General features: G+C 49.3%; 7 protein-coding genes across 7 annotated transcripts; 4 read left to right on the plus strand and 3 right to left on the minus strand.

Annotated features, from left to right (window-relative positions):
• Positions 1-730: 730 nt before the first annotated feature.
• LCP9604111_8884 (uncharacterized protein) lies at positions 731-2,125 on the plus strand (the record flags this gene model as incomplete). Its single annotated transcript, XM_039077076.1, has 1 exon — positions 731-2,125. One exon carries the CDS (start codon positions 731-733, stop codon positions 2,123-2,125), a length of 1,395 nt encoding a protein of 464 aa, XP_038925121.1.
• A 2,087-nt stretch (positions 2,126-4,212) lies between these two features.
• On the minus strand, positions 4,213-4,714 carry LCP9604111_8885 (uncharacterized protein; the record flags this gene model as incomplete). Its single annotated transcript, XM_039077077.1, has 2 exons — positions 4,213-4,456; positions 4,524-4,714. 2 exons carry the CDS (start codon positions 4,712-4,714, stop codon positions 4,213-4,215), a joined length of 435 nt encoding a protein of 144 aa, XP_038925122.1.
• A 1,811-nt stretch (positions 4,715-6,525) lies between these two features.
• LCP9604111_8886 (uncharacterized protein) lies at positions 6,526-8,456 on the plus strand (the record flags this gene model as incomplete). The annotated part of the gene is made up of 5 exons (XM_039077078.1): positions 6,526-6,656; positions 6,711-7,324; positions 7,391-7,643; positions 7,705-7,827; positions 7,895-8,456. The coding sequence occupies 5 exons, from the start codon at positions 6,526-6,528 to the stop codon at positions 8,454-8,456; spliced, it is 1,683 nt and encodes a 560-aa protein (XP_038925123.1).
• A 561-nt stretch (positions 8,457-9,017) lies between these two features.
• Positions 9,018-11,611, minus strand: LCP9604111_8887 (putative C6 transcription factor; the record flags this gene model as incomplete). The annotated part of the gene is made up of 2 exons (XM_039077079.1): positions 9,018-11,465; positions 11,537-11,611. 2 exons carry the CDS (start codon positions 11,609-11,611, stop codon positions 9,018-9,020), a joined length of 2,523 nt encoding a protein of 840 aa, XP_038925124.1.
• A 2,927-nt stretch (positions 11,612-14,538) lies between these two features.
• Positions 14,539-15,252, minus strand: LCP9604111_8888 (uncharacterized protein; the record flags this gene model as incomplete). The annotated part of the gene is made up of 1 exon (XM_039077080.1): positions 14,539-15,252. The coding sequence occupies one exon, from the start codon at positions 15,250-15,252 to the stop codon at positions 14,539-14,541; it is 714 nt and encodes a 237-aa protein (XP_038925125.1).
• A 1,129-nt stretch (positions 15,253-16,381) lies between these two features.
• LCP9604111_8889 (repressor protein) lies at positions 16,382-18,951 on the plus strand (the record flags this gene model as incomplete). Its single annotated transcript, XM_039077081.1, has 2 exons — positions 16,382-18,616; positions 18,676-18,951. 2 exons carry the CDS (start codon positions 16,382-16,384, stop codon positions 18,949-18,951), a joined length of 2,511 nt encoding a protein of 836 aa, XP_038925126.1.
• A 276-nt stretch (positions 18,952-19,227) lies between these two features.
• Positions 19,228-20,114, plus strand: LCP9604111_8890 (uncharacterized protein; the record flags this gene model as incomplete). The annotated part of the gene is made up of 2 exons (XM_039077083.1): positions 19,228-19,322; positions 19,379-20,114. The coding sequence occupies 2 exons, from the start codon at positions 19,228-19,230 to the stop codon at positions 20,112-20,114; spliced, it is 831 nt and encodes a 276-aa protein (XP_038925127.1).
• Positions 20,115-20,325: the final 211 nt, after the last annotated feature.

Genomic DNA, 20,325 nt, shown 5'->3' on the forward strand with positions numbered 1-20,325 from the left:
GAATATTTTGTATTTATTTTTGCTCAGACAATAGAATACGAGTTGTGCAATAAGGATAGTTGATCAAGAGGGACCTCGCGTCCAACCCTGAAACACACGTGACTGGTGCCTAATCCATCAGGCCACAATCCCGTTGCCGACCCGAACACGTCCGTGCCGTGTCCGTCGACGCCAGTTTCATGCTTAATCTATTCAACGCCATGGCTGGCTGCTGTACTCCCTACTACAGATTAATTGACATCAATCTCAAACTTGAGACATGATTTACCCCTGATCTTCAGCTCCTGAATCTTTCCCACTAACCAACACTCCTACTCTGTACGGGGTATACACAGTCGATCATTGCCTCGCTATGCAAAGTCCCGCAAGCGATGACGCTTCCCGTGGGGCAGCGGTCTGAAAGACGCCACCGTTTATTTGGCTTATGTGCCGCGTGGTTGCTGATCAGTCCCCAATGAACCTGTTGCTTGGCCTATCAAAGATCCCTCGTTCACCTCGTTCAGAGGTTCAACCATTTCTGCCTGCCTATGGATTATCCACTGTTGCCGAGGCAGTGTCAAACTCGTTTGACTCAGGGACTCAGGGACAGCGATCCCTGACCCTTTTTTTCCCTTCCGTGCTGTGAAACATTTGTTACAACCTTTTCTGTCTTTTCCCACCTTATTCTCGTTAGCTAAATGACATCGGTTCCTATTTAATCTTTAGATTGTCCTTGAGCACCAACCCGACTATGTCTAGTTCTCCGCGACGATGGCTCTTCGTGGTCTTTCCGATCCTTATATTCTGCATCATATACTACCTCTTTCGATTGCCTGAATCCAACCCGACAATCGTGAACAACCCAGAACAAATTCCTCAAGCGGGAGGAGAAACAATTGTGGTAGGGGAGGGGACAAGTCCTCCTCTAATTTCCCCTCCTAAAGAGGAGACAGTGGAGGAGAAATGTGGCCATTTACTACACGCACTCGACGATGTCATGGTCATCATCAAAACCGGTGCGACCGAATCCCTTGAAAAGGTCCCCATCCACCTCCGCACCACGCTGAAATGCGTCCCGCACTTTGCCATATTCTCCGACTACGAAGAAACTATCGATGGTGTCCGCACGTATGACGTCCTCCGCAACATCAGCGAGGCAACAATGAATAATGAACCCGAATTCGGCATCTACCGCCGTCTTCAAGAGGTCGGACGTGAAGGCTTGACGGACGCAGAATGGGGCGACGACACAAACGGCCCACTAGGCAAGGTCAATAACCCAGGATGGAAGCTCGATAAATGGAAGTTCCTCCCAATGATCGACAATGCACTAGAAGTCATGCCCGATGCCAAGTGGTACGTCTTCCTCGAAGCCGACACCTACATGGTGTGGCCGAACCTGATCGGCTGGCTGGCACACCTCAACCCAGATCGACATTACTACCTAGGAAGCCCCATGCAAATCGGCGAAACACTCTTCGGCTACGGCGGGGCGGGCATTGTCCTCTCACGCTGGACGATGAGCCTCCTGCACGAATACCAGATGCGGGCAAAGGAAGATCTCGAAGCGATGACGGCACACGAGTGGGCTGGCGACTGCGCGCTGGCGCGAGCGCTCCACGACGTGCACGTCGATCTGGTTTGGGCCTGGCCGATGATGATGACGTCACGGCCGTGGGAAATCGACCATTTCTCCGAGGGATACGGGCGGCAACCGTGGTGTTACCCTGCTATCTCATACCACCACATGGCGCCCAAGGATATCGAGAAGATGTGGGAGTTTGACCAGGCGTTCTTTGCTAGTGGGAAGAACGCGCTCATGCTGCATGCAGACGTTTACCAGAAACTTGTCTACGATGGGACTTGCTCGGCGCGCGACGATTGGGACAACCTCTCAGGGATCAAGATTGATTTTGCAGCTGGCACGATTCCTACGTTGGATGCTTGTGCAGAGGTCTGTGGGCACAACAACGACTGCTTACAGTATTCGTTTAATCACGCCGAGGGTGTTTGTAAACACGCGTCTACTACCTTTGCGGGTGTTGCTACCAATGGCACGCAGTCTGGTTGGATTACACCTCGTGTGAACAAACTCCTCAAGGCATTCCAGTCTTCATGCAATGAGGTGCAATATGTATTGGATTGATTTTTCTTTCGTTCCTCGGGCATTTTATTTTTCGTTGTCTGTACATTATCAACTTCCTTTTCTTTCCCCCTCTTCCTACTCGACCATCAATTCTCACATCAGAGGACAAGGTGATCCCATGCTTTCAAAAAAAGTCCTTGGCGAGGCGTTTTGCTATGGCGCTATATTGGCATTGTCTGCCGGTCAGATGAAGACTTATTTTTGGTCGCTGGAACCGTTTTCCGTTTCATTCTTTGTTTTCATTACATACATTTACTGATCGTTTCTAGTGATACCAATTTTTCCATCATATCAAATCAATTTAAAGACTCATTTACAGGTGCGGGGTTGGAGATGCTGTAATCTGGATGAAACTCCGATACACCGTAGAGTGTCCGAGTTATATGACTATCCTAAGTGATAAGCTATGATTCATTGAAGTTGGTTCACTCAACATGTCTTTGAAATTTACGGTACTTGAAGCTTACAATGACCATATAACAGCACCGTCCTTGATAAAAGTAAATGATTTCTCAATTCTTTTCTCTAAATCTTCTGAGTATTTTCCTGAACTTAGCTAGGTTATGAGATTTTCAGAATTATTAGATCCCCATGGACAGTCAAGAAATCGTCACGGTCTTTCCACCGGATGTGGTGATTTAGGCAGGCAACTGAATGCCGTACGGTATATCGAGGATTCTAGGTAAGAAAGTACAAGATATGTGTATAAAACGCAGAGTGATAGTCACCTGACATTTTTGCCCTATCTCTCTCTTTGACGTCAAACAAAGAAGTAAATCCAAATGTGGCCTGGCCTATTTCAGCTTGAGTGAAGTTCGCTGACAGATTAAGAGTGTAGGTTCCGATAAGACCTAATCAGCACTGTAGTATGTGTTGGAATATCCAACTTCACGCCATACTGATGATCACGAGCAACAGGCACAAGACTCGAGTTCAGTGTCTCTAGTTATATTGATTGAAGCATCAATATGTGAATTGAAGATGCGGCAGATGCGGGTGGATAATTGTGACCAGACCAGGTGGAAGGAGTCAGCTGTGGTTGTTTTGTTTTTGTTTCTCAACTTTGTGAAGCCACTCAGGCTGTTGTGACAATTACCATGACCATGAAAATTTTTAGTGGAGAGATTTGCGGCTGTATGTATGGTTGTGACCCGGCAAGGATTGTGGAATTGTCGTCAATCAATAACTTCCAAAAGAAAAATCCAGGTTGCGGATCTTGGTTATCGCAGTTGGTGCAGATATGTCTGCAGTTGCCAGCTTCTGGGGGAATGTTTGAGCATAGAGAGTTGAAAGTGTGGAAAGTGAAGTGGGAGGTGGGAAAAATGAGAAGATGGGGGAAATTCTGGGGGATGAGTCAAGATCGTTCATGACAGCTGGCGAAAAGCTGCCGACCGGGTCTCTTTGCGAGGTCACGCCTGGTTGTTGGTCTGCCTCGAAGCAACTTATAGTGAGTAGCATTTAAACTACCGGCCGGAGTGCTTCCACTGCAAGCCTGTCGACCAGAACCGTTTCTGGCTGCTGAATTGTTTTGAGATGAGGTGAGGGAATGGGGGATAGGAAGGGGAGATATGAGGGTTCCTAGAAACGAGTCAGTAAGTTAATCTTTATACAATGAAGGAATAAATACCATAAGAAATGGTTATAGGGAAACATGTCATGGAAGGTCCATGGAGGCAGGTTCATAAGAAGTAGGTCTTGGAGGATGTGATAAAGACGAAGGAAGGAGGGATGTGTAGGAGAAAGAAAAAAAGAAGAGACAGGAATGGGCAAAGGGGGGTATTTATACCCTGTAGCTTAAGGACCTAGAGAAACTCGGGTTGGTGACGATATTTGACTAAAAGGGAAGGACCCCCAGGGCTGGGTCGTGCCTTCCTTCCATCTTCGCGAATCACCTGACACCAGCTCTTTGGAACGCAGGGAATAAAACCCATGGGATTATCTGGAGATACACAGCTATATAATAACTAAAGATGAAGCTATTCCTGGATTGCACATAGATCTATGTACCAATATAGACATATAGACAGGGACAGGCTTTGATTTGTATCGTATATAGTTGAGCCCTAGTCTAGATCTGACCGATTTATTCACACAGACATACCAAGGACACCATCATAAGAGCAGCTTAGCTCAACGCCGCTCTCCGGATTGTCCACACACGACCACTGCGTACCGGATCTCAGTAAGACATGACCGTTCTCAGCAATCGGGCCTGAGACCCTCTCAAGTCCCAGTGTAAACAGATTGAAGTCAACGGCACCATCGGGGAAGTGTATGTAATATTGACTGTTGTTGCATCGGGCATTTTCCTTTGGCGAAGATCCGTATGACCTGGCATCAAACGGTATCAGTTAGCGTCTGCCATTGTCAATAGATCTTGATGACAAATTAGACTCACCAAATCAGGTTGCAGTCGGTTGGGGTGTCGTCGGGGTAGTTTGGATCAGTCAGGCTGAAATGCATTGTAGCAGAGGAGCCGGCGCTTGCTCTGGCCCAGAAGTCACTGATCTGGATAGAGCTGTCTCGCTCGATGATGGGGAAGGCGATGGCGCCGGCAACCAGAAGAGGGGAGACAACAGTAATCTTCATAATGAATTGATAGAAAGATGTCTGATATACTATGAGATATGAATATTAAATGAAAGAGATACTGTGGGAGAACGAATTATTTATATATCTCTAGATGGCCTGAAGTATACAAATCTGACCGAAACACTGCAGCATAAATGAAACTAAACCAAACCTATGCAAGTCTATGAAAGTCGCTGGTTGGTCGAATTGTAGACCGCCACCACCAATACTCGTGGGTAAGCAAGACAAATGTAACATGATGCAGCATTAATACGAGCAGGTAGGGCCAATTAGCTGTAGCTTACATGCAGTGTTATCCATATATAAGTAAGAAACAATACACATCAAACTGGTGTACATATCACATAGTATGTACATTGTATGTAGATAGTCGTACTAGTTTCGGGGTGAACTGTACAAAGTAATAATCATAAGTTTCCAAGGTACCCTCAATGCAATAATTTCCGTAGTTGTAGGCCGACATATTTTTCGCAGGGTCACTGGACGATTCTGTCTCAAGTAAGAAAGTCTCAAGAAACTTCTACCAAAAATGGAACCTAGATCGAAAAAGCAAATACATTCAACTGTTTACAGTGTCTTATGCCCATGCCTCGCTTTAAGGCCTCCCAATATCTTGGCGACGATCATTGCTGTCTACAGATTTTGTCTTAAACCCGGGGGATTCATGTCAGACAATAAAGACATGGCGAATGATAGTGCTTTGTTGACCGAAAATCTCTTCATATTAGTGATTAAGCACGGTAACCAGAAAACGTGCCTTTATCAAAGGCCATATTGAATCCGTAAGGGTCTATAAACTTCCCTGGGACACATCAGAACACCCGTGATTCAAGCAAAGCCAATAAAAGCCATTCTTATAGCAGAAGTTTCATCGCGAATGAACCTGGATGAGTATATCCATCTAATATTTCCTGCACAAAGTGAAAAGTGCCCTCTCCTGGACGATCCACTTACGCCAAGTCCAAATACCAAACAACCCTGCAGATCTCTCCTACTTAGAGTCTGTCTTGGCTTCATTTAACCGAAGCTGCGGTCGATCGGAGAATTAATTGGCAGTGGGAGGAAATTCTATATTGTAGTGAACGTGTAAATTCCGATCTACTGGACAGGCGGCAGCACAATTTCTAGCGGTTTATATGAGATATGTGAATATCTTAGAATTCCTATTGATGAAAGCACGTTCTCCAAGACCAAGGCCAATACCAAGACTTTGATTACCTCGGAAATTCGCGCGATTGCCGATGCAATGAGGTCAACGGTTACCTCGCCGATCTGGAATCCCTTCACTCACAATCCTTGCCACATTCCGGTATGCCATGACAGAAATACTGCCTTCGCATGGACATGACTTTGAAAGCGTAGCTTCCCACCTCAAGCAGGGTACCTCATGGAAGTTGAGACTGGCGTCCGATATTGCCGTCCTTCCAAGGTTAGCTGAACCACTCTCGGACTACGGGAGGCGCATGGGACGAAACCTTACTGTGACGCTAAAGAACCCAAATTCCTAGCTGATTGGACGATGAGGATGCGGATTTTTATCAGATGATCTGATAGGAGGTGATTGATTGGAATTTTTGGACATTGCTTGGCCAGCTAAACCGGAAATTTCCACGATATAATATGCTCAACTGTCTTCCTCCGGTGGTGCCGACCCTTTGCATACAACTTTTCATCCGCCAGCGAATTGTGAGGACCCCTCGATTGTCTATTCTGTTACAATGGAAAAGACAATCATTTCCGATCAGGTCACACCGGCCAGTACTAGCCATGATGCTGAGAGAATAGCGGAACTCAGAGTCCACCAGAACATGGATGATTTACCTGACGACAAGGCAAGTCTTTCTGGTCGAGACTCGAACGAGTTCCAGGGTGGCGTGCAACGAGTAAGAGCGATTACATCGGCATGGTCGACCAAGACGCTCATTCTCATGTTCATTCTGTAAGTCTGGATCTCAATAAACAGAAAGTAAACTAATATCCCGCCGAAACACAGGCTCTACCTTGTGTCCTTCGTAGATGCACTACTAAGCTCAGTCGAAACCGCACTGAACCCCTACATAACATCCTCATTCCACAAACATGGCCTCTTGACAGTCGTCAGCGTCGTTTCAACCATCCTGGGCGGTTCATCCAAGTTAACACTAGCCAAGATCATCGACATATGGGGCCGCGTGGAGGGATTCCTAATTATGCTAGTTCTCGTTACGATCGGTCTAATCATGAAGGCTACGTGCAAGAGTATGGAAATGTACACCGCAGCACACACTCTATACTGGGTAGGCCACATAGGCCTGACCTACGTTGTGGAAATCATGCTGGCGGACATGACCTCACTCAAGAACCGGATGGTCATGATCGGCCTGAACGGTACACCCGGTATCGCTAGTACCTTTGCAGGCCCGGAGATTGCCACACTCTTCTACACCAACCTCGACTTCCATTGGGCATTTGGTTCGTTTGCTATCATGCAGGTTGGGGTTTGTATACCTGTCGCTGCGGTGATGCTGTTTATGCAACGTCGGGCTGAAAAGAGCGGTACTCTTGAGAAGACTCGTTCTGGACGTTCCTGGTGGCAGTCAATCGCGCATTATCTCATCGAGTTTGATGGTACGTATTTCCATATATGCAGGTCTTTTTGAATTTGACATGTGACTAAAGAGCTGTTTTACCCAGTTGTCGGGATCATCTTGATCACAGCCGCATTCTCTTTAATCCTGATCCCGTTCAGCATCGCCTCCTACGGCCCTAAGGGGTGGGCGAGCGGATACATCATCGCGATGGAGGTCCTCGGTGTAGCGTGCGTGCCCGCATTCTACATCTGGGAACGATACTGTTCACCGGTGCAATTCCTCCCGTGGAAGTATCTGAAAGAACCAACAATGATTGGTTCGTGCATGCTGTACGGCGTGATGTTCGTCTCCTGCTTGTGAGTGCCAGTCTCTTCCAACGCTTAGAATCAAAGGCACAGCCTAACGCTTGCAAAACAGTACCTGGAACAGCTACTTCGGCTCATACCTACAAGTCGTCAACAGACTCGACATCACAACAGCCAACTACGTGCTCAACGCTTTCTCTCTGACCTCTTTCATCTTCAGCCCCATCTTCGGCCTGTAAGCACACCTCACCACCCCACACATACCTCTGTACAAAGTCTAACAAACTTTCTTCGCTTCTCAGAATAATAAGCTGGACCGGCGACTTCAAATGGACCGCCATGGCTGGCGTACCAATCTTCTGCCTAGGAACAGCTCTGCTAGTCCCGTTCCGCGCGCCAGACACACACGTGGGGCTACTAACAATGATCCAAATCCTCGTGGGACTCGGCAGCTGTCTGTTCACTGTGTGCGGACAGATAGCGATAATGGCGATGGTAACGCACCAAGAGATCGCAGTTGTAATGGCGATCTGGGGATTATTTGGGTCGATTGGAGCGGCGGTGGGATCTGCCATCGCAGGCGGGATGTGGAATAATATCCTCGAGAAAGAGTTGTATAACCGGCTGCCGCAGGAGAGCAAGCACCTTTCGAAGAGTATCTTTGCCAGTTTGGTGACGCAGATTTCGTACGCGGATGGGACGAAGGAGCGCGATGCTATTGTTGGGGCTTATGCTGATGTTCAGAGGAAGATGGCGATTGTTGGGGTTTGTTTTGTGCCGCTTTGTATTCTTTGTACTTGGTTTTGGAGGAATGTCAATGTTAAGAAGTTGGAAAAGGAGCAGACGGCTGGGAATGTGTGGTAGGGAAGGGTTCTTGGGAATTGGAAATGGACAGAGCTTGGATGGTTTGAATAGAGATAGAATAGCAAGGTACGTGGAGTATGTACGCAGGAGTAGAAAATATCGACGTTATGACTTGAGCGTTGACTTGTGATATTCTGGATAAAATATTTTATTTGTAGTGTGGCTTCAACCACTACACTTGTGCAGATGCGCTGGACTTCGGAGTATCCTATAGCGCGGGTGTATGTACATAGTTTGATGGCATTCAGCCTCTCGCAAGGCGGGGCGAATGAGAGTATTCTTCCTGTTCGATGGTGAGAGTATGAGCCGCCGAGATGAATCTCACGGGTGATTTGATACTAAACATTGGACTTGGGTTGTGATGGTGGCTATTATGTGGCCAAAATATATACCCGTGGCCCATTTAGATTAAGACGGCAAATTTGCCTAGAAGCACGGTGGCATCTATAGACAGCCCAGGAGGCTAGGGGATGGCCAAGACAATGGATGCCCTTTCAAGATGGGGTAGACCAAAGTAACATGGTCTCTAAAAGCTAGCGAGCGAAATCATGCCGATATCTCTCAGCCGGCCATAGACTCCTCGGGGACCTCCTGGAACGTCTCTGGGAAGAACCCAGGTGGCGGCCAGATATCCGCTATAGAAGGTGGGTGCACCAGTGGTTGTGATCCGCCCAAGCGATCTGGGTCATGACAGAAAGCCTGGAACGTGCTCTCGTCCAAGAAGCCGAAATCCTTCAGACCAGCCTCGCGGTTCGTGGACCATTCAGTGGTATCCAGGTACGCGAGGTCTTTGAAGATAGCATCGATGTCGCCGACGGAAGTGACGTTTCCAGGCATCATTGGGTTTGAGCTTGTCGAGTCGGGAGTTTGTGGTTGTGGTTGTTGCTGATGTTGCGCGCTACCTGTGCCATACACGGAATCTGCCCTGCTGCGTGGTGTGATCTTGTCCGGTAGGACTGACTGTACTTCCCTTGGGTGGTGTAGTGAAACATCCATCATGCCTAGATCCGTGTTTTCCATTACTGTGTCTTTTGGGGTCAAGGATTGCCCGTCGACTGGCATACTGATGCCAAGAATAGAAGAGTTGTAATCTCCTTCGCCGTTTTGGGGTAGGCTGCGAGCTCTACCTAGGGATTGGATGGAGCCTGCCATGGGTGCACCCGAAAATGGAAGGCCGACTGCCCCTGGGAAATTGGATGGTCCGCCAATAGCATCCTTTGGGTGCTGCCACCTCTCCATGGCGGAAACCAAAGATCCATATGCTGGCCATGTGGAGGTTAAAGCTGCCGTTTTGTGTCGGAACTCGTCTGCCCACCTGGCAAAGGGGAAAGTGTCCGATGAGTCGGCAGTAGTCCGAAGTCTTAACGTTTGCTCGGCAATTGTGCGAAGACTTAGCTCAAACAGCGGTGGACAACCGCAAATAGAGAAGTTCTCCAAGTGTTGGGTGAGCATAGAGAGCCCTCGGTAGAGGAGCTTCTTGGCCCCCTCTGTGGCTGGACGCTGTGAACGGTGCAACCCTTGCTCACCCGGAATCAATTGCAGATAGAGCCAAAGCAGGGTGGCAACATAGGTTAGCCCTAGGTAACTCTGATGGGGAAGCAGGGCTGAATGCCGTTCTGGATATATGCTTTCTGGTCCAATCAGACGGCATCCCAGAGGTAGGCAGTCATCCCACTGCTTAAGCTCCATGACCAACTGATGCGCAAAGGTGGCCATATTGTATCCCGAAGACATATGGCGAGAGATCTTATTGAGAACGCTCGCCAACTCAACCAAGCGGTTAAAGCAGCTCAAGGCCAAGAGTGGTCCCCGGCGCGGCGGGTTCTTGCTCCCCTGTGGAGCACCCGTGGGTGGTAAAACGTCCACCCAGGAGTTCCACTCCTCCAATCCATCCTCTTCCAAAAGGCCCACCGCAGTAAGGTCGCTTGGAGGCATGGCTGGGCTCCGTGAAAGGCGGAAAGAGAGCAATGAATCAACCACAAAGCATCCTAAGAAGACCGCCTTACCTTGTCTAAGCTCATCAGACCGCCGGCTGTCGGACACATATCCAACACCCATGGCAACCGCCATGCGCACGGCTTGTCCGCTCAACAGCCAAGCCGCGGTCCAATCCTCGAGACCCATGTTAACCAAGGTCAGCAGCAGCAATGCCTGGATATGGCCGGGTTCATAACGCTCTTTCTCCATGGGGATGAGATTCCGCGAGACGGCATAGTATTCCTTCGCCAGGGCAACTGTTCCAGCGGGGCCGGCCCGTGAATTTGTTCGCGATTGGGTGATAGTGTAACTCATGATAGCCCACAGGGCGGCATGATCGCCAGACCCAGGTGAAGCTGTGGCAATAGAGAAAGGGGCATTGGCATAAAGGTAGGAAGCGCGAAGAATATTATGCTTGGTCACCACGGGAAACCATGAATGCGTGACCGCAAAGTAAATATCGAGCAGCTGCGACGTCTGAGGCGGCAACTGCAGCGTATGGGGACTGGGTCCAGCGACACCCCGACCATTCGAATCTTCGGATAGTCGAGCCCGCTTGACACCCGGCGATACGGCAAAGGGCTCAACTACACGCGGGGCACCCGGACCGAGCGGGGTGGAAGTGCGAGCTACTCGATACCCCCATTGACCGTCGGCGCCATCATCTTGCGGATTACGCGATCTCTTCCCAGTCGTCGGTCCCGGCGTATCAGAATTAGAGAGCATTTTCTCCAGGGCGCCGAACAGCCGGCTCGTTTTCCAAGATTCGTGTAGACTTTCCGAAGCACTATCATCCGACCACACGGACATCAATTTCTCGCGACGACCGGCGGACTCGGCAGTGTTTCCTAGCATGGCCAGCATGGTATCCTCGAATCCCTCAATGTTACAGATCGACAGCGCCCACAGCTTTTCCAAGCCACGGACGTAACCCTCGGGGAGACCGCGTTTCTTCGCATGGGGGTCGTAGGAGCAGGACTGGCCCGATACCTGACAGGCGGAACAAGTGGGACGAATGCCGTCACATTTATCCTAGGGTCGCCGGGATGTTAGACTGAGCAAATGAGATATCCGAGAAAAGGACATGGCGGGACGCGACTCACTTTCTTACTGCGACAGCGATCGCAAGCTCGGGAGACCCTCTTGCGCCGAGGGGCCTTATCTGATCCCTCATCCATGAAGAGGGGTTATTAGCGCAGAGGACACGCCATGTAGAGTGGAATAAAGGGAACAGCGAGCTCTAGGTCAATTCCGAGTTCACTGAATCGCAGAATAAATTTGCAAGTAATGCCAAGGTCGGACCGTATAAGAAGCAGGCCGAGACTCGGAACGGGGTCGAAGATGAGTGCAACTGCGAATATAAAGTGGAGGAGCAGACTCTAATCAAACCACCATGTAACTATGGAGTAGTTAGCCTCCACGACAAAGGACACAGATAGGCAGGCCGAGGGAGGACTCTCGGACGTGAAGTTCGGGGTGTGAAGGTACTCGGAATTATCGGGGGATCTCCAACGACCCCACAAATTTCCCACATACTCCGAACATTGACTTGCTACATCGTATATAGCCGATTTATAGATTGAGAGAGCATACCTGTAAGTAGACATGACTACACCATTTACACTGATCAGACAAGGCACCAAGGCACCAAGGTATCAAGGCATCAAGGCAGGCATTCCGGATGTACACCCGACCAAAGCCGACGACGCTTAACCCGATTAGGACTTTATATGCGGCGTAAAGAGGCTGTAGAGTGAGCATTAGTTTCTCAAAGATCAACCTGGAGACTGGGCTCAACACTAACCCTATATCGGCATCGATATGCACTGTGACTTGTGTAAGAGATCCTACGGGATCGACATTAGCGCGGTTATGTTGATGCAGTTTGATATTTCATCGTCAATTTCTGCCTACAACTTGCAGTATATCGTATTGTATGAACGGATTTCGATATAGGCTGCATTTAGTCGCTTCAAGCTGGCTGAATTAGAAGATTTCGTTGGTTCTTTTACAGATGGAAGAGAAAACATAGCCTCCTTTCCAGCTATAAGTTTACAATTTATTCTCTGGCACGATTCTATGGTTCCAATTAGTTTTCGAAAGGAAAAATGTAAGTTCTTTCTATCCTATGTGACTGAACTTCTTTGCCACTACAGACTCGGGAGGAGGGCGAGCTCGTATAAAGTAGTATAAAGCTCGCTCTTATAGACTTGGGAATCTATAAACCGTACGGAGCATGCATAAAAAGATTATCGTGCCACGAACTAGGCTGTCCCAACCCCAGGCCAAGGTTTTATTCTCAAGAACTACGGATTCTCGCACCATAGCATTGGGTATGGCCGACACATACCAACCGCCCGGCATGCAAGCTTGCTTTTTCTACGTGTCTCCTTGCTATCATGCATTATAAACCATGTTGCCTATGGAGCAGAATACTACAAAATTCAACCATTCTACCCCAAAGAAGAAAAGCCAGCGCTTCCAAGTATGATTTATTGGACCAGGGAGATGAACTATGAACAAATATGGGCATAATTCCCAATTTCCACAATTACAATCCTAGTACGGAGTACTATGTATGTGTGCCTTTACGGGTCGGTCCGTTTCGTATACGTCGTGTACTTCTGTCAGTGCGATTTGAGATAGGCGGCTACATGAGGGGGAAGTCTTACTCTCAGTCTTACTCCGTTGATCTATACTCCCTACGTCCATCAACATCACGAGCGCCGGACGGAGCACGATGTCGCAAAATAAGCAAAAAGTATGCCAAATTCCCAGAATCACCACAGGAAGTTACTTTGGGACAAAATGATGCCAAAGTGTCCGCACCGAACTAATTTAGATATGCATCATGTAAGAAATCAATCTTTTAGTGATATGTAAATTCTTTTGATTATAGGGACTGCAGGCCGAAGGTACTGGCTCCCGTCTCTGCGAAAGTACGCCGCCACTACTCCGTGCATGGGGGTGCTTTATTTGCAAGGATCTCAATACACTTCATTGGCGCGATGTATACGCTTTCCGAAAGTAGTCTTCTTGATATGTACACTGATGGTTTCGTCTTGCTCTCTCAACTGGGGACTGTGTGTATCGCCGCCCCTGGCACCTGCTATACCATGAACACAGAGGTAATCATGCGCTGGCACATTGCGCATGGTGGCTTGGCTGGCTCTCTTCGACCCGTCGCTATTTGAATTGATTAGTTGGTCGTGGCAGGAATCGTGGCATTATCACCTGGAATCAATTCAGAAGCCGGCTGACTTGAAGCAATGGACGAACTCTATCTATCGGTACAGTCGACAACTTTAATATATAGCAATTGAGTAAAGACATAGTCCATGATCAGTCTCAGTCTATTTCTTATCCTTCCTCGCTAAACTGCCTCTGGGCCGGGCTCTGGCATATCCCATAATGAGCAATAAGCGTCAGGTCTTCGTTTCGCTTCATCATCGCGACTCTCCTTCTCTCGGCGGGAATAGGCAACGACTTGGCTATGCAGCCTACCATTGGGGGATTCTCATTTCTCCCAAAAATTCCAAAGGACTAGACTGCTATGCTTTCGACGTTAGCGATGGACTTATCCTCGATCCTGTAAATAGGCTTAATTGCAATGAGGGATACAATTGGCACTTTCGAGAGAAAGTAAACGTTGATCCAACCCAGGGTGGCCACCTTATTGGAATGGTTATGGTTGGAAAGGTGCCTCATGAGGCTATCGATGCGCAAATCTACGGTCTTCTTAAAGCAATTCCACTTCCCCAAAAGGGTTCACGGCCGGAGCAAAACTGCGTTACTTGGACGAAAGCCGTAATTTACACGCTCCGAGAGAATGGTTTTGTGGAGATATTCGATATCGATCGGTTTATGGACAAGACGCTCGCATTCGCGGATCAACGCATACACCGCACAAAATCTACACCCAATAGAATCAACTACACCAGTCGGAGTATGTGACTCGTGAAACGCCTCATATGGAGGGAAAGCTATGACACTTACTATGGAAGGGTGGACGGACTAAGAAAGAAGAGGAGAGAAGAAGAGTGAGGAGGGGAAACGGGAGGAGAGGGAGAGGAAGGGAACGAATCATGTTATATGAGTGAAAGCCTTAGGCGTTCGAATAAGATCTCATTGCGAGACCGATGCTGTCACGCAAGCCCTGAATCAGATGCTCTCTCCCTCGCCAGAACATTTGTGGATCATCCAATAGCCTCCAAAGAACTCGTTCCGCTTCAAGCTTGTCGTCATATCTCTTCTCTAAAGCATTTGCCAATCCACTATACCATTCTGGCTGAGCTATCGCGCCGTAGTTTGCCTTGGTATACTCCCAATATTCCGGGTACCAGCCGCCAAATTGCCAATCAACGATCGCAGAGACCTTGCCATTATGCACCATAATATTCCGAGGAGCGAGGTCTGCATGGGTAAAGCAACTTCGATAGCGACGGGAGTGGCATTCTGCGATCTCTGGGCCTAATTCATCCAGAGGGATATCCGCTCGAATGTATGAGTGGAATGCTTCGTGGCTCACAAATGGTCCGAAACCCCAACTTCCGACTCGGTGATCAACGTTCTCACCGAAATTTGTGGATGCAACTATTCCTTCTCGCGGAGGTTCCAGTTTCCGAAGCTGGCTAACATATCCCGCAACCTGGTTGGTAATGTACTTCTTCTGATCTTGCGATAGTTCGGCGCGGTTCCATGCTATATCGAGACTCGTTCCACGGATAAACTCCATTTCAATATAGAACCAATAATCGTAGTAGTGGGTGTTGAATACTTTAGGGACAGGAATTGATGTGTGCTGAGCGACGTATTTCATGGCTTCTAGCTCCGATATAGGACAAGGCCCTTTAATCATTCTGCCAGGGCTGACTCGGACTCCACGTGGTCCAAGTTTATCTGCTCCAAAGGTTTTCTTGCCAATCCATAGTCGAAGTGGAAGAAGATAAGAGGTTGGGTGCTTTTTCTTATTCGCCATGGCTGGCTTGGCTCGGTAGATGGTTTCCCTTGTATTATTGATAGGGTGAAAAGAAAGAAATGTGAATCGAAGAGTCGGTTGAATCCACGTTTCACTGTAGTGCTTGGGCTTATAACTAGTAATTTGGCCCAAGCTATTGTAGCTCTTCATTCTATATACAATGTTAGAATGGTTCCAACTAGTCAATCAGGCACACTATCTCATTATTACCCAAAACAGTGGAGGAGTACGCTATCCAGGATATAGAATCAATCGTCTATGTCCTTGCAAATACGGGGGGCGATGCGGTCTGATTTGAGAATAAGGTGTGGTTCAGGGGTACAGGTAGGAAGGAGGCGAGCAGACTGTTTACAGGTGACAAAGGGTGGGTCACATGACTATCAACACGAGCATCGAGTTGGGATATCGAAGGCGATGTGAAGGTCCATGGAGTTCTAAACATTTATTTCGTGTGATTTCGTGTGATTTGGAGACTTCGATATTGGCTATAGCACTAGTATAAACATTTCCCCACAAACCCACATCTAAAAGTAAAGGGATCCATAAAGACTTGTAGTAACTCATGGTGAGCTCTTCGGACCAGCTTCCAGTAGATGATCCCGCGAGAGACATAGATTTGACATGAGATGATGTGCAGTCAACTCCACTTTGAGATTTGTATCTTGCATCTCTCCAGACCGAGATCTGGTGGAAAAGCCTTTTGCCGGAACCAAATTGGCCGGCAACTTCCTAAATTCCTCATTCCGGGGAACATCTACCAACTTGGAACATCACTTGGCATATTGTTCGACTAACATACTTAGATCAAGACTATTCCAGACTGTATTGTCCTGTCTGTTGTCCACATGAGCATCCCTTCTCATCCCTTCTCAACATCTCCCGCATTCGATCTCCGAATGCGATTCTATGCCTTCTGATCATGGCGCTCGTTCACTCGACATAGACCCTAATTGATCTATCGCCTCTCACCATGCTCGATTCTAAACCCTCAATTTCCCCCACGGTCGACGCCAAGTCCGACATCCCCGCATGTGCCACCAAGGAATCCTCCTCTCCAACCATGCTCCGCCCCGAGTCCGCCCCTCGAACATTTGCTCCCAATGCATCCCTCATCCTGATCGGCATCCGCGGATGCGGCAAGCGCTCGCTAGGCTTTGTCGCCGCGACCGCGCTGAAGCGACGCTTCATTACCGAAGACCACTACTTCCGAGAGGTTACAGGCGTCACGCGACAGGAATACCTCAAGCGGTACGGCAGCCAGGAGTTCCAGCGACGTGACATCGAAGTCCTGAAAATGATGCTGGATAACCACCGCACGGGCTGCGTCGTGGAGTGTGGGCTTGCCAGTCTGACGCGACCTGTGCAGGATCATCTGCGTCGCTATGCCCGGTCCAACCCAGTGGTGCATCTGCTGCGCGATATCGATCGCATTCAGCAGTTGCTCGGTTTAGAGGACCAGGCGGTACGGTTGTTTCGGGAGGGGGACCCGATGCATCGGATGTGTTCGAATTTCGAATTCTATAATCTTGAAGATCGAACGCCTGCGTCGGAGGATGGGAGCCCCGATCGCCGGTCTGCGGATTATTCATTCAAACTGCAAGAAGTAAAAGAGGACTTTACGCGGTTTGTGCAGTTTATTACTGGACTCGATGTGAACTATTCAAGCTACGATTCGCCGTTCGTTCTGCTGGAGACGCCCCCAGAACTGCGCTCTTTTACCCATGCTATCTTCGTGCGATCTTCCGATCTGATCGCCGACAATGTCAACCTGACTGAACTTGAATCTGGTGGAGATGCCATTGAGCTTTGTGTCGATCGATGGGCCCCAGACATGGCAGCCACTATCAGCAAACAGGTCTCTGTCCTGCGTCGAAATGCGCGGACGCCTGTGATTCTCTCCGTTGACACCTCATCCATCGGCGTCCGCTCCCCGGAGCCAGCCACCTCTTCTTCTCGATCTTACTTTGATATTCTCGCGCACGGTCTGCGCCTGGGTGTGGAATATCTTGTTGTAGACCTAACTCAAGACCAATCCCGGCTGGCTGGGACTATCATAGGTCGGGGGAATACCAAGATCATCGGCCAGCAGGTCTTTGAACCATCTTCCCCCACTACATGGGACAGTGCGGACTGCGTCGCCATCTACAACGAAGCTGAAAAGCTCGGCTGCCAGCTCGTCCGCCTCCTCCGAGTTGCAACAAATCGCGAGGACAATGCCGCTGTGACTGAGTTTACTAATAAAATCCGATCGCTCCCGGGAGATCACCCACCGCTCATTGCCTATAACGTTGGTGCCCTAGGGCGCACCTCACAAGTGTTCAACTCAATCCTCACTGCAGTAACACACCCAGCGATCACCCAGTCTGCAGATTATAAGCACGACCCGCAAATAACCTCTCGCGACGCAGTCCGCGCTCTATTCCAAAGTTACGTGCTCGACCCGCTCAAGTTCTACATCTACGGGGAGAATGTCGCCTACAGTTTATCCCCGGCAATGCACAATGCGGCACACCAACACTGCGGCATGGGCCACACCTACAGCATCCCAGAGTCACCCTCTCTCGCGGTATTAGACCGACTGGGCCGTGATCCACACTTTGGGGGATCCAGCGTCGTGCAGCCATGGCGCGTACAGGTATATCAAAAGCTCGCCTCGAAAAGCCGACACGCCGAAGCCATCGGGGCAATCAACACGATCATGCCGCTCCGCGGACACGCAGACGGAACAATGTTCCCACTTCAGGAACAAGCCAGCCGACGCAACCAAGCCGGGCGCGTGCTGGGATGGTACGGTGAAAACACTGACTGGGTCGGGATAATGACGTGCATACGGCGACATCTCTCCCCGCGCAACGCGATTAGCGCAAAAACAACAGGCCTAGTGATTGGCGCGGGTGGCATGGCGCGGGCCGCCATCTATGCCATGCTCCGACTTGGGTGTCGGAAGATCTTCATATACAACCGCACGCAATCGCGTGCCGAGGAAGTCGCGCGTCATTTCAACTCCTGGGCGTCGTCGCAAGTCGACTCGGCTGAGGTAGTTTGTGTCTTGAAGTCGCTTCAGGAAGACTGGCCCGCGGGCACTGCTCAGCCTAGTCTCGTTGCGTCTTGTGTGCCGGCTGATCCAGACCGAGATGAACCACCGGCAAACTTTGAGATGCCAATGCAGTGGCTTGGGAGTCCTACGGGGGGTGTGATTCTCGAGGTGAGCTTTTTTCCCCCGGGATATTTTGACTTCTTGTCACACGTACTAATTGCATATAGTTGGCATATAAACCCCTCGATACGCCACTTCTACGACAAATGCGCCGAGTCCGGAGCGAGACCGGACGGCCTTGGGTCTTGTCTGACGGATTAGAGAATGTTACCGAACAGGGAATTGCTCAGTTTGAGTTGATGACCGGTCGCAAGGCACCTCGGCGGCTTATGACCTATGAGGTTCTACATAATTATGTGGGTGATAGTGGGCGTTTTGACGAGAAGACTATTCAGGCTCGTCTAGATGGTGTTGGGTCTCCGGTTACTCAGAAACAGGAATAGAGTGTATTTTTTATGACTGTGATCGTTTCTTCTTGACTTCTTTCGTCAGTTTTGTATATATAAAACAATCTCAAACAGTTTATAGCAGACTCGACTCGATATAATCTCAATCGCGTGCGCTGATAACACTCTCCTATCAGCACACCGCCCGGCCCGAGCCCTCTTTCTTTTGTTTGGGTCTCGTCAGCTTCAAACTCGACTCCCCCTGAGGTTTCTTTGTGTTCCTAGCCCTCTACAATATAGTCAAATTGACTTGAATAGGGTATACTACCATCAATGCCAGGGTTTTCGCCCGAGCAGACCGACTCGATAACGGCAACATGGAAGAAACGCAAGCGGGACCATGAGGAGTCAAGGACTCTAGCACGTCCGTAAGTCTTACAATGTATCTCAGTGAGGTGAAAATATAGATTAACATGCTTTTCAGAACAACATATGCCCCATCCTACCGAGTTGATTGGCCCGAATACGACGGTAGCTGCTCACTGCCTCTATCACGACACCCAGAAGGAACAGACATATCCTTCCGACCACGCTGTCTCCCCCGCAAGCGCCGACATATCCAAGGTCCTTATATAGCACTACCGTCTCACCAGTTCCAGCCTCAACACCAACTCCAACACCCACATCAACTCCAACACCAGCAATCCCCGACCCACCTCTCCCCAAATGTCTACAGCACCCCAAACCAAGACCCATACTCACCCCCGGTCTCCCCCAAAACCCTCGTCCCCTTACACTACCCAACTCAACAATCCGCCTCTCCCTCCGCCCTGCGCCCCTGCCACATCTGCCACCGCCGCCCAACAACCCGTCAAGTCCTCGACGCCTATGCAGACTGTGATCTCTGCCACGAGCGCGCATGCTTCATCTGTCTCCGGCAATGCGACAGCACATCCTGCGGCGGAACATTCGGTCTAGCAGAAGATCCAGGAATACACATGCACATGCGCACAAGCTCAACCGACGACGTCAGCTACGGTGCCAGTGAGGCGCCGAGGAGGAAAATATGCTCCGGCTGTGCAGTGGAGGAAGTCACCGAGAATGGGGCGGAGATTGTACGCTGTCTTGACTGCGTGCGTGGTGCGGGCTCGTGGGCTCCGGTGGCTATTCCGTCTGATTGGGATTTGGATGACATGCGGCATGAGGATATGACTGGATGAGGGTTATATATGGAGTTGATTTACTTGCCTTCTACCGGGGGTATTGAAAGCGGATATGACAGAATGACAGATGAAACTATGGCTTAACATTCTTTACAACCTCAGGGTTGTTGCTGCTCCTTGGGGGTGGCTTTTTTTCTTCGGAGTTTGATCCTGGGACTGGACTGGCTGGGATTGAGGCGGGTTTGTTTTTGGCATTTATATTGGACAA

The sequence above is a fragment of the Penicillium roqueforti genome (assembly GCF_015533775.1).
Source record: "Penicillium roqueforti strain LCP96 04111 chromosome Unknown scaffold_38, whole genome shotgun sequence".
NCBI classification, from domain to species: Eukaryota; Fungi; Ascomycota; class Eurotiomycetes; order Eurotiales; family Aspergillaceae; genus Penicillium; species Penicillium roqueforti.